This window comes from Mustela erminea, chromosome 8, assembly GCF_009829155.1.
Source record: "Mustela erminea isolate mMusErm1 chromosome 8, mMusErm1.Pri, whole genome shotgun sequence".
Classification (NCBI taxonomy): Eukaryota; Metazoa; Chordata; class Mammalia; order Carnivora; family Mustelidae; genus Mustela; species Mustela erminea.
Window position 1 is genome coordinate 12760364 of NC_045621.1, and position 22081 is coordinate 12782444.

At 44.8% G+C, this 22081-nt stretch overlaps 1 protein-coding gene across 6 annotated transcripts in view; it reads left to right on the plus strand.

The window, feature by feature from the left end:
• Positions 1 to 1011: 1011 nt before the first annotated feature.
• Positions 1012 to 22081, plus strand: part of CFLAR (CASP8 and FADD like apoptosis regulator) — a 43505-nt gene continuing 22435 nt past the window's right edge. Inside the window, exons 1-5 of one of the 6 annotated variants that reach the window (XM_032354404.1) lie at positions 2650 to 3708; positions 6390 to 6454; positions 11156 to 11238; positions 18877 to 19386; positions 21685 to 21790. In XM_032354404.1, coding sequence (XP_032210295.1) covers positions 19106 to 19386; positions 21685 to 21790 — 387 coding nt within the window. In that variant the 5' untranslated portion in view covers positions 2650 to 3708; positions 6390 to 6454; positions 11156 to 11238; positions 18877 to 19105. Of the gene's footprint in view, positions 1644 to 1962; positions 2076 to 2649; positions 3709 to 6389; positions 6455 to 11155; positions 11239 to 18876; positions 19387 to 21684; positions 21791 to 22081 lie in introns of those variants that run through there. The other 5 variants (XM_032354402.1, XM_032354403.1, XM_032354407.1 and 2 more) reach the window with 5 other exon arrangements.

The window sequence follows — 22081 nt, forward strand, 5'->3', positions numbered from 1 at the left end:
GCTAAAGGGACACATTTTGGGGTTCTTTCCTACATAGTAGTGAGGCTGTGGCACAGGAGTATTTTAATTCAAAGGGACTCATTGGTGAGTGGGAGGGATGGGGTTTTGGAATGTAGGTGAGGTTCAGCAGAGTGCGGGTCGGAACCCAGGGCCAAGAAAGAATTCTTGAGACGTCTTTGGAGCAAAATGGTGGTTTTATTAATGCCTGGGGACAGGACCCGTGCGCAGAGAGAGCTGCTGTCCTGGGGTTGTGAGGGGCGGCTGATTATATACTATGAGGTTGGTGAGCTCACACTGTAACAAGGAAAAGGAGGGTTTTAAAAGGATTTTCCTGTGCTAAAGAAGACTCACAGGATACCCGGAGGCCTTGCCCTTGTCGAGTCAAAGTTGTTTTTCCCTCTAGCGAGGCAGTAACAGGAAGAAGGTTGGGGAACCTTACACTCTGCCCCGCCCACTTCAAGTGTCTGCCGATGGGGTGCAGGTTATGGGGACGTTTATTTGCACCTACATTTCCTTCCGGAAGCTAGGTTCTTGGTTGAAGTGCTTTGTTCTTCTAGATTGCTAGGACATCTGTAAAGCGAGGGAGACTCTTGTCCAGTAGAATTGTGATCTCTATAAGTCAACTATTGGTTTTTCCTTTATCTTCAGGGCAGCCAGGAGTCCGAGGAATGTCATATATATCCCATCTTGGGGAGAGGGTTGTAGGGTGTCGCCTTCTACTTTGTCCTCAGCTAGCCTTCCCCTCTCTCATCCGGTGGTGGGGGGCGATCTCTGGGCCTGACACCGTGGAGGATAGGTCATCCAACATTTCTCAGTGTAAACCCCAAGTCTTAAATGAGAAAGGCCAAGGGAGGCGGGACTGGGCTAGAGGACGCCACGTCCTCTAGCAGGCTTAGGCTTTCAGTTTCCTTTTCCCCATCCTGCCGGGGATTTTTCAGGCGTCGCTGTCAGCGAAGCTTAAGAAGAGCCCCGCGGTGAGCACGACCGGTATGTGCCCAGACTTGCCCCTTTGGCCCCCCTCCCAACCCTCCCCCGGTCCCAGAACCTTCGCTGAGGGGCCCTGGCGTCGCCTCCCCTGCCCCTCCCAGCTTCTCCTGCAGTAACTCTTCCCGGAACTGGCCTGGGGCGGGCCGTGCCAGGCCGGGGTTGGGGAGAAGTGGGCTTTCCAGGAGATGATGACTCAGTCCCTAGGGTCCTCATTTGCTGTGTGTGAGGCAGGGGCAGGTGCAGGCGGAGGGAGGGGCGGCCCTGGGACAACCCTCCAGACAAACAGGCTCCCCCCATCCCAGATTTCAGGTGGGCCCCAGGAGGCAGGAGGCAGTCCGAATACTGTCCAGCGCGCCCCCGCGCACCGGGTTCTTCCGCAGCTCCGGAAGGCCTGTAAACTTTGCTTAAAATCACCCTGAGAGTTCCTGGGGCGCCCTCACTTCTGGGGCAAACTGTTCAAAGGTTCGGCAGTGGCCTTTCGAAAAGCTGATGAGAAGGAAGACTGTTGCTGCTCCACAGTGGTAGCTGGCCTGGCCTGCAGTTTTTACTCTGCTGCGGCAGCCGGGCCAAATAGTGCCGGGTTGTTTTGCACAGCAGTGTAAGATGTATTTCAGCAAACTGCAGGGAAACGTCTTTGCTAAAGTTTGGAATGACTGGTAAGAATTTTGTAAGGCCTTAACATAGACTCGTTCCAGCTCCCAGCCTTTCCCCTTCTTCAGAACAAACAAACAAAAAAACCTCAAAACCGAAACCGAAAAACTTGGGAAATGTTAATTTCAAGATGTTCCTGCTTGATAGTGTCCGGATTTGGACAGGACATGTTCTTTTTAAACATTAACAGGGGAATGCAATAGAACAAAGGCCAGGGAGGTCTGTTTTTGTTTAGAGAACAGGAAGTGAGTAGGGCGTGGGTTAGTAAGGGCTCTAAAGCCCTCTCCAATTATTTTCATTTGTTGACATTTGAAATTTATTTAGGCTATGAGACTTCAGTCCCAGTAGGGAGAGCGCTGTGTCGCGCATTTTGGACACGGACAATCCTGGATAATCTAAAACTAAGACTGGGCTCTGGTGGGCTTGACCTACTTTAGGTAAGGTATTTAAGAGAAGAGAGACAGAATTTTTGGTATTTTCCCTCTACTGGTTCCCCTAAATAATTTTACAAAAAAGTTTTATTGGGGGCGCCTGGGTGGCTCAGTCCTTAAGCGTCTGCCTTTGGCTGAGGTCATGATCCCAGAGTCCTGGGAGAGTCTTGGGATCGAGCCCCGTATCCAGCTCCCTGCTCAGCGGAGAGCCTGCTTTTCTTCCTCTCCCACTCCCCCTGCTTGTGTTCCCTCTCTCGCTGTGTCTCTGTGTCAAATAAATAAAATCTTTAAAAAAAAAAAAGTCACATTGGGAGAAAATTTGGCTTAACTGCAAAATTACAAAGGGGGAAAAAAAAAAAAAAGAAAGAAAAGCCTCAGGACTCGAGGGGAATTTTGAACGTTTGCCGTAGAGGAGTTTTCATGTTAACACCTTTCTTAGAGCTTCTTGGATGGACGTCCTGATTAAAATGGCTTTTTCTAACGACTAAACGTTTTCTATTTTCTGTTTTTAACTGACATTTGCTCTTCTCTTTAACACTGTATTACTTACTAGCCTGGCACCTGCTTTCGAAGGTGAGTCTGCAGCGGTGGGGGGGTCCCTTGCGGCCCGGGAGTCACGCCCGCCCGCGGTGGGACTCGGGCGCCAGGGGCCCTGCTGGAAACCGCAGAGGAAACAGGATTCGTCTCTGCGGCGAGCTGGAGTTGCAGCTTCGCCCGCAGCGCGGAGCTGGGGACGCGTTCGCAGCGCCCCCTCCTTCTCCGCCCGCAGCACGTAATTCCCCCGAGCTCCACGTGGTGCTTTGCTTACCCGAGGGAGAGTTTCGGGACAGTGGTGGGTGTACCCTTGCGGAGTTTTTTTTTTAGGTGCGGGGGCAGAGGGTTCTTAAGTCTTAAGTCTCCGGTGGGCTGCCTGGAGGAGGCTTCCGGGGCTTAGCAGGAGGAGCGTCCCGGAAGCCACCTGGAGCGTCCACCTGTTGATGGGTGCGACGCTGCCCTCCCGTTTCCGAAGTACTCGCAACGCCGGTTTCCTGGAGCTGCAGGTCCCTCGCGGGTGGGTCTCGCTACCGTCCCTGACCCAGCGGGAAGAGCCGGGGCTGCCCGGGCGTGAGTAGACTGTGAATCCTGTCCGTCTCTCTTCTCTCCACCTGCGCCCCGTGCTGCAGTCACCTGGGCTCCCGGGGTGTAAGGGCACTGGTCCCGATCCCCCTCCCCTCGCCGCCAGAAATGGATTGAGCCGCTTTTAGCCCTTCTGGCCCCCTGGGGGACTTGGCCTACAGCAGTCCCAAGTCGCCAGGGGTGTCATTTGTTCAATCTCAGGAATGGACTCCGTTTGATGATTTCTTCCCTGTAGGGCTGCCAAGGCTAATTAAACTCGTGCTTATGGAGGGGACTGCCTCCTTCCCTTTGATTCAGTGTAATCCTGCCAACATTTACTGAGTTCCTATGGGCCAGGCTGATTTCTGGGTGCTGTGGACATAGAGATGCATCTGAAGTTGATTCCTTCCCCCAGAAGCCTGCAGAGTGGCTGGGGAAGATGAGCCAAGTTACTTCTCTGGGTAACTTAGATTCAAGGCAGCCTAGACAGGGGCCAGTGACGGCCAAGAATGAGAGGAAGACCACGTTGGAGAAGTAATGACAGGTAACAAGCAGCGTATACTCATGCTCCTTTTTGCTTTCCTTACTATATACATCAGTGAGGTTAAGAAACTGTCATTAGGGGGGCACCTGGGTGGCTCAGTGGGTTAAGCCTCTGCCTTCGGCTCAGGTCATGGTCTCAGAGTCCTGAGATCGAGCCCCGCATCAGGCTTTCTGCTCAGCAGGGAGCCTGCTTTCCCCTCTCTGTCTGTCTTTCTGCCTACTTGTGATCTCTCTCTCTCTGTGTCAAATAAATAAATTTAAAAAAAAAGAAAAAGAAAAAGAAACTATCATTAGGGTAATGCCCTGTGTCTCCTCTATGTGCAGCTCCACTTACTCTAGAAGACTTCAATAACCCACAACCATATGTTCCCTTCCTCTCTACTTTCATACACTTGGTGGCTGTCTTTACACTTACCATAAATAACACTCTGTATTGTAATGCTTTTCTTCAAAAAACTTTTCAGTTAAGTTGTAATATAATTATCTGTGTTAAAATATATGCCCAGTAAATAGAGAAAGCCCTTAGTCCCCCATTCCCTAAGATAATGGAAGGTTGAAGTTTAATGTTTTTTTTCCAGACATTTTATGCACACAAATACAGACTTTGAAATGTATTTTGTATGATGTTGTTTCTTCAATTGCATCTCAGTAATGTTTATTTTTTCCTATTAACATCTCTTGTTTTCTTAGCTCAAATTTCACTCCCCTCTGGCGTTAGTGTTTCTAATGAAAAATTTTTTTCCTAATGACCACTCTTCTTGTTTTTGAGAATGTGTGTATCCCCAATTTACACTTAATTCATTTGCTTGTTTATATATTTCCAATGTTTTTTTCTCCCTCAGTTCTCCTTTGACCCCATGTACATATGAATATATGTGTATGTGTGTATATATATATATATATATATATATATATATATATATACACACAATTTTCTTTCCAGATAAAACTGCTTCTTTCTCTGTTGGTCTCTGCTTTTAGCCACTTTGTCCTTATTTGGCCATTTAGTTTTTTGTGCAAAAAAGACCAACAGCTTCTTCATTGTTTTCCTCTTGTTCTGTACATTGGGTTGGGTGTCATCTTTGGTAATTCCGTGCTTATGAAAGAATGAAACTTCACCCATGGGATACCACTTTCATCTGTATATTCAAGGTGGTTTGTGTCTTCTCCAGGTGGAGAAATTAACCCATTTTATTTACGTTAGTATCTGTATACTTAATTTTTCAGTATAATTTAAAAAATTCCCTTGCAGCTACTTGCCCCAAGGTTTAAAATGTTCCTGGGGTTACTGTCTTCAGTCTGTCATCTGATTTTACAAGTGGGAACCAAAGCTTCCTCATCTACTTGATAAATTCTTGAGCTTTCTTTTCTTTCCTTTTTAAAAAATCTTTTGGATCTTCCCTTTAGCTTACTATATGTCTTTTGTTTGTTTTTGTTTAGATTTTACTTGAAGCTTTCAAAAAGTATAGTTTTTAAAATTAGTGATACTTGTTTTAAAGAGTAGACGCATGACAAATCTGGCTTGGATACTATCTGGCAAATGAACCAAATTCCTTGCAAGAATGACCAAAGCTTGATTCAGAGTTGAATAAAATAAATCAGTAATAAGTAAATCCCTTCATTCGCATGTACTGAGCACCTGCATTTACGGAGTCTATCTTTTTCAGCTGGATTGTCAACAGGAATGTCAGGGAGCCTAGAAAGAGGGAGTGGGAAGGAGATCAGAACCGTTAAATAGGTACCGAGATAGTGATGGGGCTGAGGCAAATGGGGAATTTTTATTTTCGTCTTTACTTTTCTCCATTCTCCAGATTGTCCTATAGCATGCAAGGAGTGCCTCAATAATGAGAAAAAAGAATGCTATATAGGAAGAACGGCAAGGGCTTTATATCTCCAATACTATGCACAACTCATGATTTTGAACAGGACTTTCTCCTAATGGGTCAACCTTGGAGAATCCATTGCATGAACTGAGCAAAAAGACTTGCTGGGTTGACTTTTTAGTTCAAACTCGTCTTGTATAAATGGACTTCAGTGCAGAGAAATGTCTGCTAAATATTTTATTTTAGTGTGGCATAATGGATACTTTGGACAGATGGGGTTGTTTCTTGAGACCGTTAGGATTCTTTTGGTAAAAACCTTGAGGAGGATTGTGTATTTTCCTATTGTGGTTGCCTGGTGATAAAGATGACGTCACTACAAAGAACCCAGGCTAAGTTACAGCCCTCCTTTGCTCTACTTGGAACTAAGATCTGGTGTTTGAACTCCGGCTTTGCTGCAGCATTGAAACTCAGCTTCGCCTGTTGCTTCTTGTTGTTGAGGAAATTGAAACCTCAGATAAAGTGATAAATTCAGTAAATGTTTCATACTGTCCTATGCCCATTTCTCAGTCACATGAGTGAATATGTTGCTAGCTCATAGACAGTTAGTTGTGTCTTAAGCTTACACCGTTTCATATAAGGTGTAATTCTTTAAATTTAGGCAATTTTGAGGCTATCTTGAGAGAATTACACCACGTGCAGAGGACTGGCCTAGAGATTTGGCAAAAATGAAAGTCCTGATATGTAGATGTTAGAGTTTTATAAGTTTTGAGCCAAAGGTACAGTGAGCTAGACCTTATGTTAAAAGGCCAGGGTTTGTCTGCTGAGTTTGGCTTGAGATGTTGGATTTTGCTTTTTCAAGATGCGGTCCCGCCAGCTCTTAGGAAGCCCTTCATGGAGGGGCACCGGGCCTCTTACAGTTCCAGTGTAAGCCAGTCTTAAACAATAGCGTTGTTATCCTTCATGTTTGCAAAACCTTGCTTTCACAATCTGTTTCCTGGACCTACCAACCAGGTTCCTGGTATGATATGTATGCCAGCTCCTTCTTGCTTCATCCTAGCTTACGAAAGGATGAGTAGGTATCACATGTGTGGGCCTGCTGGAGTTGTGTAATGAAGGCCAGGCTGTTCTTGGGACGGTGGGCTTGGCAGGCCTGACCAGGGCTCACCAACAGCCTAATGAAGGTGGGTGAGAACCTACCTGTTTCCAAGGACCTTACTCCCTATGACAGATACCCAACTAGAGTAAGATAAATGTCAGAAGAAAGTACAAACAGTGCTGGGAAGCAGTGGGAGATGACCCTAACTTAGGAAGAAGCAGCAGGAAATGACCCTGACTTAGGGATCAAGATAAGCCTAAGGAAGAGAAGCCTTGGAAGATGTGATAGAGTTTTGATGGGCAGAGACTGGGAAGAGGGAAGGAGCTTTTCCAAGGGAGGCAAATACTTGAGCAAAGAGATTTGGACAGAAAAGCCCTGTCCAGAGAACCTTGAGATATCTATCTGTCATGAGTTAAATCACGAGTTGGGGAGAACTCTCAGGTCTTCTTGGGGGGATACTCCTAGGTACTTGGCTAGGTAGGAGAAGTTTGCCCTCGTGGAAATTTAACTTTGGTTAAGGTGGAATGGACCATGGGGCGCCTGGCTGGCTCAGTCGATTAAGCTCAGTCCTGGCTCAGGTCTCGATCCCAGGGTCATGGGATCAAGCCTTGTGTTGGGCTCCCTGCTTAACGGGGAGTCTGCTTCTTTCTCTCTCTACGTCTTCTCCTGCTCCTGTGCTCTCTCACTCTCAAATAAATAAATAAAGGCTTAAAAAAAAAAAAAAAAGATTGGCTAGGTGGCTCCGTTGGTTAAGCCTCTGTCTTCTGATTGGGTCGTGATCCCAGGATCCTCTAGGATTGAGTCCCGCATTGGGCTCCCTGCTCCTCGGGGGACCTGCTTCTCCCTCTGCCTCTCTGTGTCTCTCATGAGTAAATAAAATAAAATAAAATAAAATAAAATAAAAAAGATGGAGTGGGCCATTGCATTGAATGGGTTTACTTTTATTGACCTTGGTGATTCTGCTTATGTTTTTGTATCTAATTAAATGATTTATACTCTCCTCTCTGTCTAGATCTTTCTTGTTCTGTGGTTCTTTCATTCCTCATTTTCTGTGCCATCTCTCTGCAACTGTTATGAACCAGGGGGGTGACGGGAGGTGATGTTATGTTGGTATTTGTGGAAGTTTCCCTGAGAGTCATGGGACTGAGCCCCATTAAAGAACTTCATAAAAATATCTTCAAATTTGATGTCATTTTATGGGGCGCCTGGGTGGCTCAGTCGGCTAAGCCACTGCCTTTGGCTCAGGTCATGATCCTGGAGTCCCGGGATTGAGTCCCATGTTGGGCTCCCAGCTCCATGGGGAGTCTGCTTCTCCCTCTGACCTTCTCCCCTCTCATGCTCTCTCTCACTCCCTTTCTCACTCTCAAATAAATAAATAAAATCTCAAATTTGATGTCATTTTATAATTGAGATTATCTGTTGTTTGTGGGCAATTTGCTACAATTGAAATTGCATGCCTTGTGAAGCCAAATGATGTTTTAATGTCTATTTTTAGCTCCCAGTGCATAATAATGGTCAGTAACACCTCCAATCGGAAAGTGTTTATGGCTCCGCCTGGGTACAGGGTCATCTAGACTATGTTTGAGTAGGTTTCTGCAGCATTCCAGAAATCAGGAGCCACTGGATGATCTATTATTTATATCTTTGTGTGTGGTTGGGGGGTGTTATGCCAAATGTCATTTCATGTACCCTTTTAGGTTTAAAATGCCTCACTCAGGTGGAGGAGGAAAGATGGGTTCATTCTAGTAGCTGCTTGAATCGTTACACGCACGGCCCATCTCCACTGATTCTGTACATGCGTGGAGGAGGAAGGCGGCTTTTCTTAGGTTCAGGATGACTTCATGGAATTCCCGTGAGACAGCCACATCATCTTTTGCCCAGGATCACTTAACCCCTTCTCTCTGATCCTTTCAGAGTCCCCTGGGCAACTCTCTGAAGGACTTGATCTTCGTGTTTCAGTGGGGATCTCCAGACACCTGAAAGTTCTGGCTTTGCCTGATGCTTCCTGCAGCTGGCGAGGCAGGCTCTCCTCCATCACCCCGAGTTTGGTGGTGTCCTGGAAAGTTACATTTGCTTTCATGCTGTGGCCTTGCTTGTTTTCCTGCCACCCCGTGACTTTGTTTCAGGTAGAGAAGCAACACAAAGAATGGGCGGTTCAGTATATCTTTGAGTAGTTGAGGTGTGTCGGGAACCAGTCATGCTGGTGGCTGTGTTGCTGATTACAGAGACTGTCATGTGCTTTGGATACTAGATGGTTTGGAGGAAAAGTTGACATTGTGTGAGAAAGACTGAGAAACCCGACTTCGGTCAACCACATTTTACTGTCACCTGTTGGGGCCGATGCCGGCTCCCAGGGAGGTATGGCCATCATGCTGTGATGATACAAAGAAGTTACTGGCCAAGTCTGTGTAGACTCTTCCCAGGGAAGCTTTACACAGCAGGAGATGCTTCAGCTGGCCCTAAAAGCTGAGAAGGGTTTTTCTGGACAGGTAAGTGGAAGAGGGTAGTCCCAGCAAAGGCAGAGAGGCATGGGAAAGAACTCTGGATTGAGGTTAGGTTGAAACTAAATGTGCAAAGTTTGTGTGTTGTGTGTGTGTGTGTGTGTTTTAAAAGATTTTATTTATTTATTTGACAGACAGAGATCACAAGTAGGCAGAGAGGCAGACAGAGAGAGAGAGGAGGAAGCAGGCTCCCCGCTGAGCAGAGAGCCCAATGAGGGGCTCGATCCCAGGACCCTGAGACCATGACCTGAGCCAAAGGCAGAGGCTTTAACCCACTGAGCCACCCAGGTGCTCCTGCAAAGACCACGAGAGGCTTGAATGCAAAGAAAATTGGAACCTGCAAGGGGAGATGAGAAATCATTGGAAGGTTTGCATTCGGAAGATGGCTTAGTTCAAGTATGGACTTCAGAAAGTTCATTCTGATAGAAGATTGATTTGGAAGGGATGAGACCATAGGCAGGAAAAACAGAAGGGCCAGGAGAAAAGTCTGGGTGAGAGACAGATGTTAACCCTAACATCTGTCTCTCACCCAGACTTTTCTCACCCAGACACCCTCATTTAGGGAACAGGTTCAGAAGGGAGGGTGCTGAGGAGTCAGAGAAGGTTAGGGACGGACTGCATAGGATATGGTAGTGTGAGGTGAGCCAAAGGAGTTTCCAGTAGTGATTAATCAGCAGCATCCGAAGATAGAGTGCCTAGGGAAAAGAGAACTGCCAAGTGACTTGGATGAGGCCGCTAGATCACCAAGTCCCCTTGCAAGAGCCCTGTCGTCAGGACTGGGACACCAGGGTGAGCAGAGTGAGGCACTCAACTTAGGCACAACATTTAAGGGGGTGCTCAACTCAGTCATAAGGACAAATAATACTTTAGTGCAATATTTTGGAAAAAAAATGACATTCATGCAAAAAATTCACAATAAATGAACTATCAAAATTTAAAATAGACCTAGCATCAGTTTACAGATTTTTCTTTGGCCTCAGTTCCAGTATGGCTGCATACTGAGTGTCGTTTTGTAAGGGATATGGTGAGAGGGAGGACACAGTAAGGGCATATTGAGTGAATCAGAATTGTAAGAGTTGAGGCACTGAGTGCAGACTCCCTTCGTGAGGGTCCAGCTTTATGTAAAGCGAAATAAAGTGAAAGGGTGGTTGGCCTCGGAATCTCAGGCTTAAGGTTTTTTTTTTTTTTTTCCTTTTTTTCATTTTATTTCTCTTTTTAAGAGAGGAGAGATTTGGACATGTTGATAAGCTGGAGGTAGAGAGAGGTTGATGGAAGAGTACTTGTAGGGGCTCATGGAGACAGGAGGGCACAGGGGGAGGGGATGGTCCTGGCAAGGCGAGGAGCAGCAGCTGCCGGCCCCATGGTAGGAAGGTGCGAGATTGTGGGAACTTGCTTCTGATAAATGGCAAGTTCAGCCCATGAGAAATGGCCCCAGTAAGGTACACGAAAGCCGTGAAGGTTGGAGTGGTCAGGCAGAGATGGGAAGGAGCTGACCAAGGTCCTGTAAAAGCCATTGTGGAGCAGTAATAAGGGGCTGGCTCAGCTTGAAGGCCACCAGTGTTTGGTGTGATCTTTCTCCCTCTTAGCAGCATGACTTGCTACTCTCAGTGTATGAGTGGCGGAGGCTCACCATCCAGAGGTGGGATGCTGGGGTGGCCAACCATCCTGAGACTCCTGGGACCGAGGAGTGTCCTGAGAACACGGACAGGACTTCTGGCATGCCAGGACAAGTCCTGTACTGGAGGTGTTTGCAGAGTTGGTGGTCAGGAGGCAAAGGGCAAGACCACTGCATACACTGGCCAGAGAGAGTTCCCACGTGCTCTAGGTCCAGTCTGGCGTGAAAAGGAAGTGAGGTCATTATCTGGTGGCAACTTGTGAAACTCCGTTTATTCATTGATTCATTCAACAAATACTCATGAAATGCCAGCTATGAGTCAGGCCCTGGAATCCATGCACAGGAATTGTGTAGATTATCCTTTGGTGGTTAAGGTCAGCCGGTGCTCAGGACTTGTTCTCATCTCTGTCTAGAGGATGGAAAGGTACAAACTATGTTTCCTAGACTCCTTTGCAGCTGGCATGTGACCTAAGTTCTGCCAACTACGTGCACTCAGGTAAGATTTGTACACAGAAGTGGGTAGAGGCCAAGAGCTGACTGCTTTTCTTAGTTTCTCTGTTGAAACATGTGATGGTGGTGAGGTAGGGATTTGGGCAGCGGTGTTCCGGTGTCCAGTCACCAGCTTTGGAGATGTTGGAAGCAGGTGGGATGGTCGACTGCTCTCTGATCTCTGGGTCGCTTTATGCAGGTGAGCCCAGCACTCGCAGTGCTCTTCCCATTGCCCTGGCTGAAATGAGATCTTTTGGGGTGCTGTAGGAGCTTTTCTCAGAAGCCCAGGCAAGGATACTTTCTACCCAGCCCTTGGAACAGTTTTGTAGGCATCCATATTAAATTTATTTCTGATGAAAATACCTGGAGTGCTTTCTGTTTCTAGAACCTGACCTGGCTCCTTTATTAGACAGTGTCATAGATATTAACACTGATGACATTGTCTTTGTTTGGTGTTAAATAGCAACTGTTCCATGACTTCTACTTGAGAAATGAAACTAGAACTGGTCTTGGGTTTAGTTGCTTTGCCTGTGAAGATTGGGGAGTTTGAAGCACTGTGGAGAGTTTGCGTGGGTGTGGAAAAGAAGAAGGAGACAATTATCAAACTAGAATTTTCCAGTGAGGGCAGGAAAGGGGGATTGCTTACAGACTTTCGAAAACCTACCCAGATGCCAGTTTTCTCTGGTGAGGGAAGGTGAACTGCTTAAAGCAGTAGAGTGAAACACAACTGGCAGAATATTGATCAGTCAGGAGGACTGGGTATTTGAAAGCAAGAAAGAAAAAGAGTTGGGCTTGGATTACCCCTTTGTCCTTCAGCGGAGGGAGGTGAAGCAAGTGACTTCTGAGGAGGTGAATGGAGTGCGGAGCTGGGTAGCTCAGGGAGGGGGTGCTGGGAAGCGGCAGACACCCTCTTTTCTCAGAACATCTAAAGAACGCTTTCTACCTGCCACCCCCTGCTAACCCACTCTGCCCCATCTTTTGAACCGTGTTAAATAAAATCTGATGTGTTCTTTTGGAGGATAACTTGGGGATGCCTCTAAGCTTTCTTGGACATGCTCTGCCTCTCCTCTTCTCCCCCACACTTGCATTTTCTTTATACAGTACTTGTTAACTGAACTGGTGAAGGCTGGGTGTGGAAGAGACAAGTTAAATTTCTTAGTTTGAAAACCTATAGAGTGGGGTGTCTGGGTGGCTCAGTTGGTGAAGCGTCTGCCCTTGGCTCATGTCATGACCCTGGAATCTTGGGTTCAAGCCCCATGTCTGGCTTCCTGCTTATCAGAAACTCTGCTTCTTCCTCTCCTTTTGCCCCTCCTTGCTTGTGTTCTCTCTCTCTCTCTCTCTCTCTCTCTCTCTCAAATAAATAAAATGTTTTTAAAAGAAAATAAAAAGGGGGCACCTGGATGGCTCAGTGGGTTAAAGCCTCTGCCTTTGGCTCAGGTCATGATCCCAGGGCCCTGAGATCAAGCCCCGCATTGGGCTCTCTGCTCAGCGGGGAGCCTGTTTCCCTCTCTCTCTCTGCCTGCCTCTCTGCCTACTTGTGATCTCTGTCTGTCAAATAAATAAAAATTTTAAAAATCTTAAAAAAAAAAAGAAAGAAAAAGAATGGGGCGCTTGGGTTGCTCAGTGGGTTAAAGCCTCTGCCTTCTGCTTGGGCCATGATTCCAGGGTCCTGGGATCGAGCCCCACAGCAGGGAGCCTGCTTCCTCCTCTCTCTCTGCGTGACTCTCTGCCTACTTGTGATCTCTGTCTGTCAAATAAATAAAATCTTAAAAAAAAAAAGAAAATAAAAAGGAAATGACAAGGTTCCTCTTTGGTTTATTATTGTTTTCTTTAAAAATATTTTATTCATTTATTTGACAGACACAGATCACAAGTAGGCAGAGAGAGAGGAAGAAGCAGGCTCCCTGCTGAGCAGAGAGCCTGATGCAGGGCTCGATCCCCGGACCCTTTGATCATACCCTGAGCTGAAGGCAGAGGCTTAACCGACTGAGCCACCCAGGAGCCCCTATTATTGTTTTCAAATTTTATTGTACTGTGGTCAGAGTGTGTGGTATGAGGTACATTTATTTTGACATCTATATACCTATTTCTCAGCTTATAAAGTAAGATGTTACAAATTCAGTTATTTCCCCTGTGCATTTTTATCTAGTCATATTATCTTCATCCTATAATGGAAACCACTTTTCTGAATTCAGTATTTATTATTACTATGTGTGTTTTCATATTTTTAACACACACACACACACACACACACACACACTGCTAAACAATATAGTTATTATTTTTCACATTTAGGATTTTAATGTAAATTAGTCATGGTATGTACGCTTTAGCAACTTGCTTTCTGCTTCAGAAAAATATTTGTTTTGTTTTGTGTTTGTGAGATCCATGTAGTTCTAGTTCATTCATTTTTCAGGGATGTATAGTGTTTCATTAAAGACTGTAACATTTTATTATCTTTATCAGATAATTGTCCAGTTGTTCTTCAAAGTAGCTGTACTGATTTATGATTCCTCCAGTAACATTGGAGAGTTTATATTTCTCTGACATTTGGTTACAGATACTAGCATTTAACTGATGTGAAATAATACCTCATTATAGTTTAAATTTGCATTTCTCTGACTACTCTTATGGTTCAAACATCTTTTCATATCGTTAGTAGCTATTTGGGTTTTTTCTTCTGGGAAGTGCCTGTTGCTGGTTTTCCCTTTGGGTTGCTTGTCTTATACTCATTGATTTGCAGAAATTGTTTCTTTCTTCCTCTTTCTTTCTTTCTTTCTTTCTTTCTTTCTTTCTTTCTTTCTCTCTCTCTCTCTCTTTCTTTCTTTCTTTCTTTCTCTCTATCACTCCTTCCTTCCTTCCTTTCTTTCTTTCTGATTTTATTTTTAAGTAATCGCTACGCCCAGTGAGGGGCTCGAACCCACAGCCCTGGATCAAGAGCCACATGCTCTGTTGACTGAGCCTGCTGGGTGCCCCTGCAGAAATGCTGTCTCTACTCTGGATACAAATTTTTTGTTAAGTAAATAGGATGCATTTGTCTTCTCTGTCTGTGCTTAATCTCTTTCTTTTTTTTTTTTTTAAGATTTATTTATTTATTTGACAGAGATCACAAGTAGGCAGAGAGGCAGGCAGAGACAGAGAGGGGGGGAAGCAGACTCCTGCTGAGCAGAGAGCCCGATGTGGGGCTCGATTCTAGGACCCTGAGATCATGACCTGAGCCGAAGACAGAGCCTTAACCCACTGAGCCACCCAGGCACCCCTTAATCTCTTTCATTTTTAAAAGGATGCCTACTTTTTACGTCTTACGAAATCTTTTTGTAATTTGGAGGTTATAGAATTTCATTTAGACTTTCAAATCCAGAGCTTTAGTACAAGTGGAATTGACTTATAAATAATGTGAGGAAAGGATCCCTATTTTCTCCCTATATGTATTGAATAAGCAGTTGTCCCGGCACCATTTCTGAATGTCAGTGTCTTTTCTCTGTTGATTGGCAGGACCCCCTCAGTCCTCAGTGTGAGGACTGATTTCTGAGTTCTCACCTGTGTATTGGCTGCTATATTATGTATGCCAGTACCATATTATGTTTGTATAAAACCTTCATGTCTGGTAAGGCAATTTCCTCCAACTGGTGGTTCTTAAAACTTGTATTGGCGGAGCGCCTGGGTGGCTCAGTGGGTTAAAGCCTTTGCCTTCCCTGGGATCGAGCTCCACATCGGGCTCTCTGCTCAGCAGGGAGCCTGCTTCCCTTCCTCTCTCTCTGCCTGCCTCTCTGCCTGCTTGTGATCTCTGTCAAATAAATAAATAAAATCTGAAAAAAACCCAAATCTTGTATTGGCTATTTTGAACCTTCTCCTCCTCTTTCACCTAGGTTTAAAATCAGCTTGTCACAGTCCATGGAAAATTATTTTTAAGTTTTTGATTGGACTTCTAGTAAATTTATAAATTCATGTGAGTGTCTATTACAGCAAGTTTTTTCACATTATCTAGCACAGGGTTTCTTAATCTTGGCACTCTTGGTGTCTGCGCTTGGATGATTCTTTGTTGTGGAGGATGTACATTTGAAAGATGTTCAGCACCATCCCTGGCCTGATGACCAAAAATGTGTCACGTCATTATCAGATGTCCCCTGATGGGCAGAACTGCCATGGATCCAGAAATATTGATTTGGCCTGTTGCAGAAATTTTCCTTATTTTCTGGAAAGTTTTCATATTTATTTAAATTCTTTCAGATGTAGGTTCCTCAGATGGGAATTTATTTGTGTTGTCTACTGCCATGGTGATTTTTATTTTTGGGCATGACACGTTTTTAAGCATGAACTTACCTCCTGTGGAATGGATGTCTTCTGTGCCCTGGGTTATGAAGGCAGCCTTGTGGAGTGGTTTTGAGTTTGCCTCTGAAGGTCTTACAGGCTTCCCTAGTTTGAGAGTGATTTGTATGTTAATGTCTTGGTTTGGGATTGAAAGAAACCCCAACACAGTAGTGGTTCCTTGGACCCTGACTCTCCTCCCTGCCATGCTCCCCTTTCTCAAGTGCCTGCCACCCTTAGCTATAAGTAACCGCCTTGACAGCACCCTGACATGGATATTGGTATTTGCCTGGAGGTTGGACTGACTCAGCACGGGATCTGTAGTTTTCCTTTTCATATTTTTTCTGAATATGCCAGATGCTACCACTGAGTAATTTGGACTTTGCTGCCAAACTATACCTCCATTAGTACAGAGGAAGACAGCATGCCAGTTCTCTTGCTGAGTGTGCGTGACTGGCAGAAAGTCCTGGTAGAATGGTTGGAGGGAACAAACGGAGCAGATGATTTTTTCTTTTTTTTGAGCAGATAATATTTTTAAAAAATGATTATCTAATGTTGTTAACTTCTTGACGGCATTGTTCTATCATTGATGACTATGAATCACCAAAGTTGGCGACTCTTTTTAAAAATAGGGAATTAGGGGGCGCCTGGGTGGCTCAGTGGGTTAAAGCCTCTGCCTTCGGCTCAGGTCATGATCCCAGAGCCCTGGGATCGAGCCCGGCATTGGGCTCTCTGCTCAGCAGGAAGCCTGCTTCCCCCTCTCTCTGCCTGCCTCTCTGCCTGCTTGTGATCTCTTTCTGTCAAATAAATAAATAAAATCTTTAAAAAAATAGGTAATTAGGGGTGCTTGGGTGGCTCAGTTGGTTAAGTGTCTGCCTTCTGCTCAGCTCATGATCCCTGTGTCCTGGGATTGAGTCCCACTGTAGGGAGATAGGCTCCCTGTTCAGCGGGGAGTCTGCTTCTCCCTTGTCCCTCTACTCCTCCCCCCTGCTTGTGCTCTCTCTCTCTCAAATAAAAAAATAAAATCTTTAAAAAAATAAATAAAAATAAGGAATTGAACACTTGATTTCTCTTTGGTTCTTTTTCAGATAAGTCTTGTGAATTTGGATAATGTCTCATTTATTCCTCTTGTGTTTAATGACCTCTTACTTACTTATTTTATACCTTCTGGTGGGTATGAATATTTTATAGATGAATTTATAACGACTACTAACAGAATTGTGACTTGTGGTCAATAGAATAAGTACTTGACTTCCTTCCATGGAAATAGTTTATATTATCATTAGCCTGTGAATAAAGTATGAACGTAGGGTCTCTAGAATGCATAAAGTTGTTACTAAGTTTTCAGATTAAAAAAAAATAAAAGTAGTCTGAGGGCCACTTTTTCTACTTTCATTGAGCAGTCATTTAGTAAATTCCATTTCTCTCCAGTTACTCATAATGGCTGTCTAGACGTGAGGTTTGGATGAGTGGGCATGGGATTGGCAAAGACACACCAGTACTGATTAGCAAGTAGACATAAGGTAAAATGTCTGTTTTTATTAAGAACTCACCCATTTAACCTGATTGTGGGAAGGCCAATGTGAAAGACATAAATGAATGATCACTTTATTAAGTTTTTATTTATTTATTTAATTGACAAGAGACACAGCAAGAGAAACACAAGCTGGGGGAGTGGGAGAGGGAGAAGCAGGCTTCCCTCTGAGTGGGGAACCTGATTCAGGGACTCGATCCCAGGACCCGGGGATCATGACCTGAGTTGAAGGCAGATGCTTAACACCTGAGCCACCCAGGTGACCCAGATGGTCTACTTTAAAATAAAATATTTTAAATTTTTGAAAAGTAAAATAAAATTTAAAATAAATTTGATTTTCTTACTTTCAGACACTAAAATACTCATTAATATTTTCATTGATGGGGAACTGTGGATCTCTAGGAAGTTGTGTTTACTCTAAGAATCTATTTAGTCTTTTTATCTTTGACAGCAATAACTACTTAATGTTCCATATACCACTTTTTGCTTTGACTGCCAGGAAACTCAGGGACAAATTCACATTCTGCTAACATTTGTTTAGGCATATTTGCTTTGTCTTCTCACCCCATTTTGACTTTCTAACCTAATGATTTTTTTAGCCTAATTTTTTCCCCTCATCTCATAGAAAAATTTTCTTATATTTAGTGTTGCTATTACAAGATGCCTCAAATCTATTGTGGATTGGAATTGTGCATAAATAAATAAAATAACTTCAGTATTCCTTTCATTAAATATAGCTCATAAGTAAGTGTATGAGTTATGTACAAGTGTACATAAATACACTTGTACACAAATAAATATGTAGTAACAGCAACTTACAGTGGGGTTCTGTTTGCAATAATAATAATAATTATTATTTTTTTTAAGATAAACTTTTAACCTTAAATATTCTCTAGTAGAAATAGACAAGATACTCTCTCAGAGCACAAGAGATTATTTAACATAAAATATAGCAATGAAAATTTATTATTTATTTATTGCTATGAAACTTTAAAATAAACAGCGGCTGCCATTTGCAAGGTAAATTTTGAAAAAGAAGAGGTTGAGCTTCAATGGAACAATTAAGAATACATCTATGGCATTACCTCCCATTGCTCCCACCCAAGTCCAGCCCGGGGAGCGAGAACCTTCCCCAGAGTTTCCATTCTACTTCCTTCTTCCGCTAATACCATCAGGAACTCCTGTGATAATTGCTGGCCGGAAGCACTGTTTCAGAGTGAGGGGCCTCTGCCGCTTCCGGGGGCTCAGGGTCTGAAGCCGTGATCAAACCTTGACAAGGGCCTTCGTTCAGCTAAAGGGGCCCCGTCCAGTGAGCATTCCCGATGAAGCTGTGAAAATGACCCCGGACTCTGCAGAGATTCTTTCTGCTCAGGAGGAGTTTCAGAGCAGGAGACCGGGAGAGGAGGGTGGAGTAGTTCTGATCCCCTGTAGAAGGTCTCTTGTCAAGACTCGTATTTGTTCAAACCTACCTGGTCCGTGTCACTTCAGTTGAGAGTTAACCCTGTGACACCAGTTTTTCTAGTTGCTTGAGCCGCTTAGTCACTGGGCTTTTTCTTCTTCCCCTCCCACCAAGATTATTCATATACCATTTAGTGATGAACCACTCTCATTTGTGATTTTCTTCATACCGTGTTTGACATTCTCATAAATTCTGATAAAGCCTGTGGGATTTTTGGAGGATAATCTGTTTCTGGTTTCACTTCCTCTAAAATTTAGGTTATCTTCTTTGTCTGGCTTGGTGTTTCAATCAGTTGCTTCTGTCTACCTTAAATAGACATTAACAAGGTCTATCTAATCTGCTAGGTTAGAGAGACCAGCAAGCAAGAACCTCTACCTTGAATTGGAGAATTGGAGACAGAAGTTACTTTGTTGCGAGGACGTAAAAGATTGCCTTTCAACCACAGAACTCCATTGGAAAGGGTTTTGGAAGACATGAAGAAAACCATCAGAAACGAAGTCAGCAGCCTCATGGCCTCTTACTGACTAGAGTGGAGTTTTATTTCGGCAGTTTTTTGGAACGACACTGTGCACGATGTCTACTGAGGTCATCCATCAGGTTGAGGAGGCCCTTGATGAGGACGAGAAGAAAATGCTGCTTTTTTTGTGTCGGGACGTGGCTGCCGATGTTGCTCCGCTTAATGTCAGGGACCTTCTGGATATTTTAAGTGAGCGAGGAGTGCTGTCTGCCATGGGCTTGGCTGAGCTGCTCTACAGAGTGAGGCGGTTTGACCTGCTCAAGCGGATCTTCAAGATGGACAAAAGGGCAGTGGAGGCCCACCTGCTCAGGCACCCTGGCCTTATTTCAGACTACAGGTAACTGATGGGCAATTCCCAGGCTGGACCTGGTGAGAGGGAGTGAGGTGGTCCCGGCTTACGAACAAGAGGAATGAGGACCGTAAGAAAATGCAGGGATTGTCACCTCCTTGACCCACAGATTCAACTGCCTTATGATGTTACTTCATTCCTTTGAAATCTTCAAATTCTTAGACCACGTTTGCTTGAAGTAATTGGGTAGAAGCTCATAAAGAAAGTGGAAGGGCTGGGTAGCATGTGTTTGCTTGATGGATAGAACGAGAGAGAGAAGAATGACTCAGATAGTAATTCTTGCCGTCCCCTGAACATGCGATCTGCAGTGGTCTTTCCTAGGTTATTTTCTGTGATGTCAGACTGGCAAATTCTGAGAAAGGAAATAACAAGTCTGACAGTGATCTTCCTGACCTTTGTAGAGTTCTGTGACCTCCTCCTGAGTCCGCTTTGGTCTTTCCCCTGCTGAAGTAGTTAGTGGGGTGGGCTCCCTTTCTGTGAGTTCCTCTGAGGTCCTTGCCCCCTGACGCTCAGCGGGCCAGGGGTGCAGGACGAGCATCCCCCCCCCCCATTAACCAGCTGTAGGCCTCCTTCAGTTCTGAGAGGAGTGGTCCCAGGAGTCCCCTTTACTTTAGTTTTTCCTCCCTCCTGTTTACCTTCTACTCTCTTGGGAGGTTCAGAGAAGCACAGAAGCCACAAGAAAGGCTGCATTTCTGGAGAAAGGAAGATACCCTGTAACCTTAAATTAACGGTTCCTTTTTCTCCAGACCACCAGCCTTCAGTTGTACCAATGACACATTTGGAGAAGATGTGTATTACCAAGAACTCTATTAAGGAGAGCTGAAAGCGGTCTAGGCCTTGGGAAGTGTCTGCAGCTTGAGGTCTAGAGGTCTATTTCAAGTCCCAATGACAGACCACATGGGCTGAGCCTGCCACTGACATTGGTTGGGTCTTCCTTTTCCCACTTGTAAAGCAAAAAAAAAAAAAAAAAATGACGCAACCCGATTTCACAAGTTTGTTGGTGGAGATCAGTTGTACTAATGGAGTTCGTGAAGTACTTCTAGAACTATGCAGCCCCCTCCAGATGCACATGTTCAGTATTACTGCTCTGGTTAGTCTTCCTTGTCTTCTCCTCTTCAACAATCATACGACGTCTGTGATGCTCTTGACACGTTTTCGGAGGCACTGGGTTTCAGTGAACAAGTTAGGGCACTCTCCGTTTCCTGTCTCCTTGCTATGGTGAGTGTGGACAGTTCTCAGAGCCTCTGGGCGGAGAGATTGGGCATTGGGATGCTAGATTCATCGATGCATCTGTTCAGTGGCTTTTCTTTTGGGTCAACACATGCCAGGTGTTTGGTAAGCGCTGGAGCCATATGGACGAAGCATCTTCTATCGTCAAGAATTTAAGAGCGTGGGGCACCTGGGTGGCTCAGTGGGTTAAGCCTCTGCCTTTGGCTCAGGTCATGATCCCAGAGTCCTGGGATCAAGCCCCACATAGGGCTCTCTGCTCAGCAGAGAGCTTCCTCCTCTGCTTCCCCCTCCCCCTCTGCCTGCTTCTCTGCCTACTTGTGATCTCTCTCTCTCTTAAAAAAAAAAAAAGAATTTGAAAGCATAACGGGGAAAACAGCCTTCTGAAGCAATGAGAACCATGTCAAGGCAATAATGCCAACCACAAGGTGTCCTGGGAGCCCAGACGAAGAGTGATGGTGGCTCCCCCCAGCACAGAGGTGACTGACTCAGGAGGAGCTCTCTACACCAAGACACCTATGGTCACAATCCCCAGGCTCTCGATGCCTTTTACCCTTCGAGTTCAAGAGTGGCCAGGACATCCCAGGGATGGCTTCCTTTAGAAGCTCGCAACTCAAAGTATGGTCCCTGGGTCTTCGGCATCGGCATCCCCCGGGGGATTGTAAAGCAGAGAAGATCACTTAGAATTCTAGTTCTGTCTTCTGTCTTAGTCATATATGTTCTTCACTTATTTCATCATCATGTCTGGGGAAACTAGGGGATTCTTTAGGGAAGTTTTTATTCTCTGAGTTGTTTTTAGAGCAGTTAGTTGGAAAGAAAGGTACTCTTTCCTATGGAAAGCAGGGGAAGGACAAATACCCTTTTTGAGTTCCCGAAGATAATCTTCCTGGTGTGGCCTAGGCTTTCTGTTTTATGGGGTATATATCAAATGGGGGCCTGAACTAGCCTTTTAACCATTTACTGGCATAGTGGAGGCATAGGCTCTTGTTTCTTTTTTTTTTTTTTTTTTACTAGGATTCTATCTGAATTTACTAAAAAAGAAACTTGTCTGGTTTACAGGGTGCTGATGACAGAGATCGGTGGCAATTTGGAAAACTCTGATTTGTCCTCATTATTTTTCCTCATGAGGGATTATCTTGGTCGGAGAAAGGTAGCCAAGGATAAGGTAAGTTTTCTTTTTCTTGGTTCGTGTTCCCAAGAGCCTATCAGAAGGTGCGGTGTCCCTGAGTAGGAAGGCCCAAGTTGAGGGTGAAGGTAGGAAGTGAGAAGAGGAAGTTATTTCCTTAATACCGTTGATAGGAAGAGAACTGGTTTCTCAGTTGAGAGGAAATAGGGTGGCCCTGGGTGTTTCTCTCATCCTTGTATTTTATCCTTATTTCTATAAAAGTCAGAGGCCTGATTTAGGCATCAGTTTCTCTCCCCCGTTTGACAGACCATCTGGGAGGGTTAGGAAGTC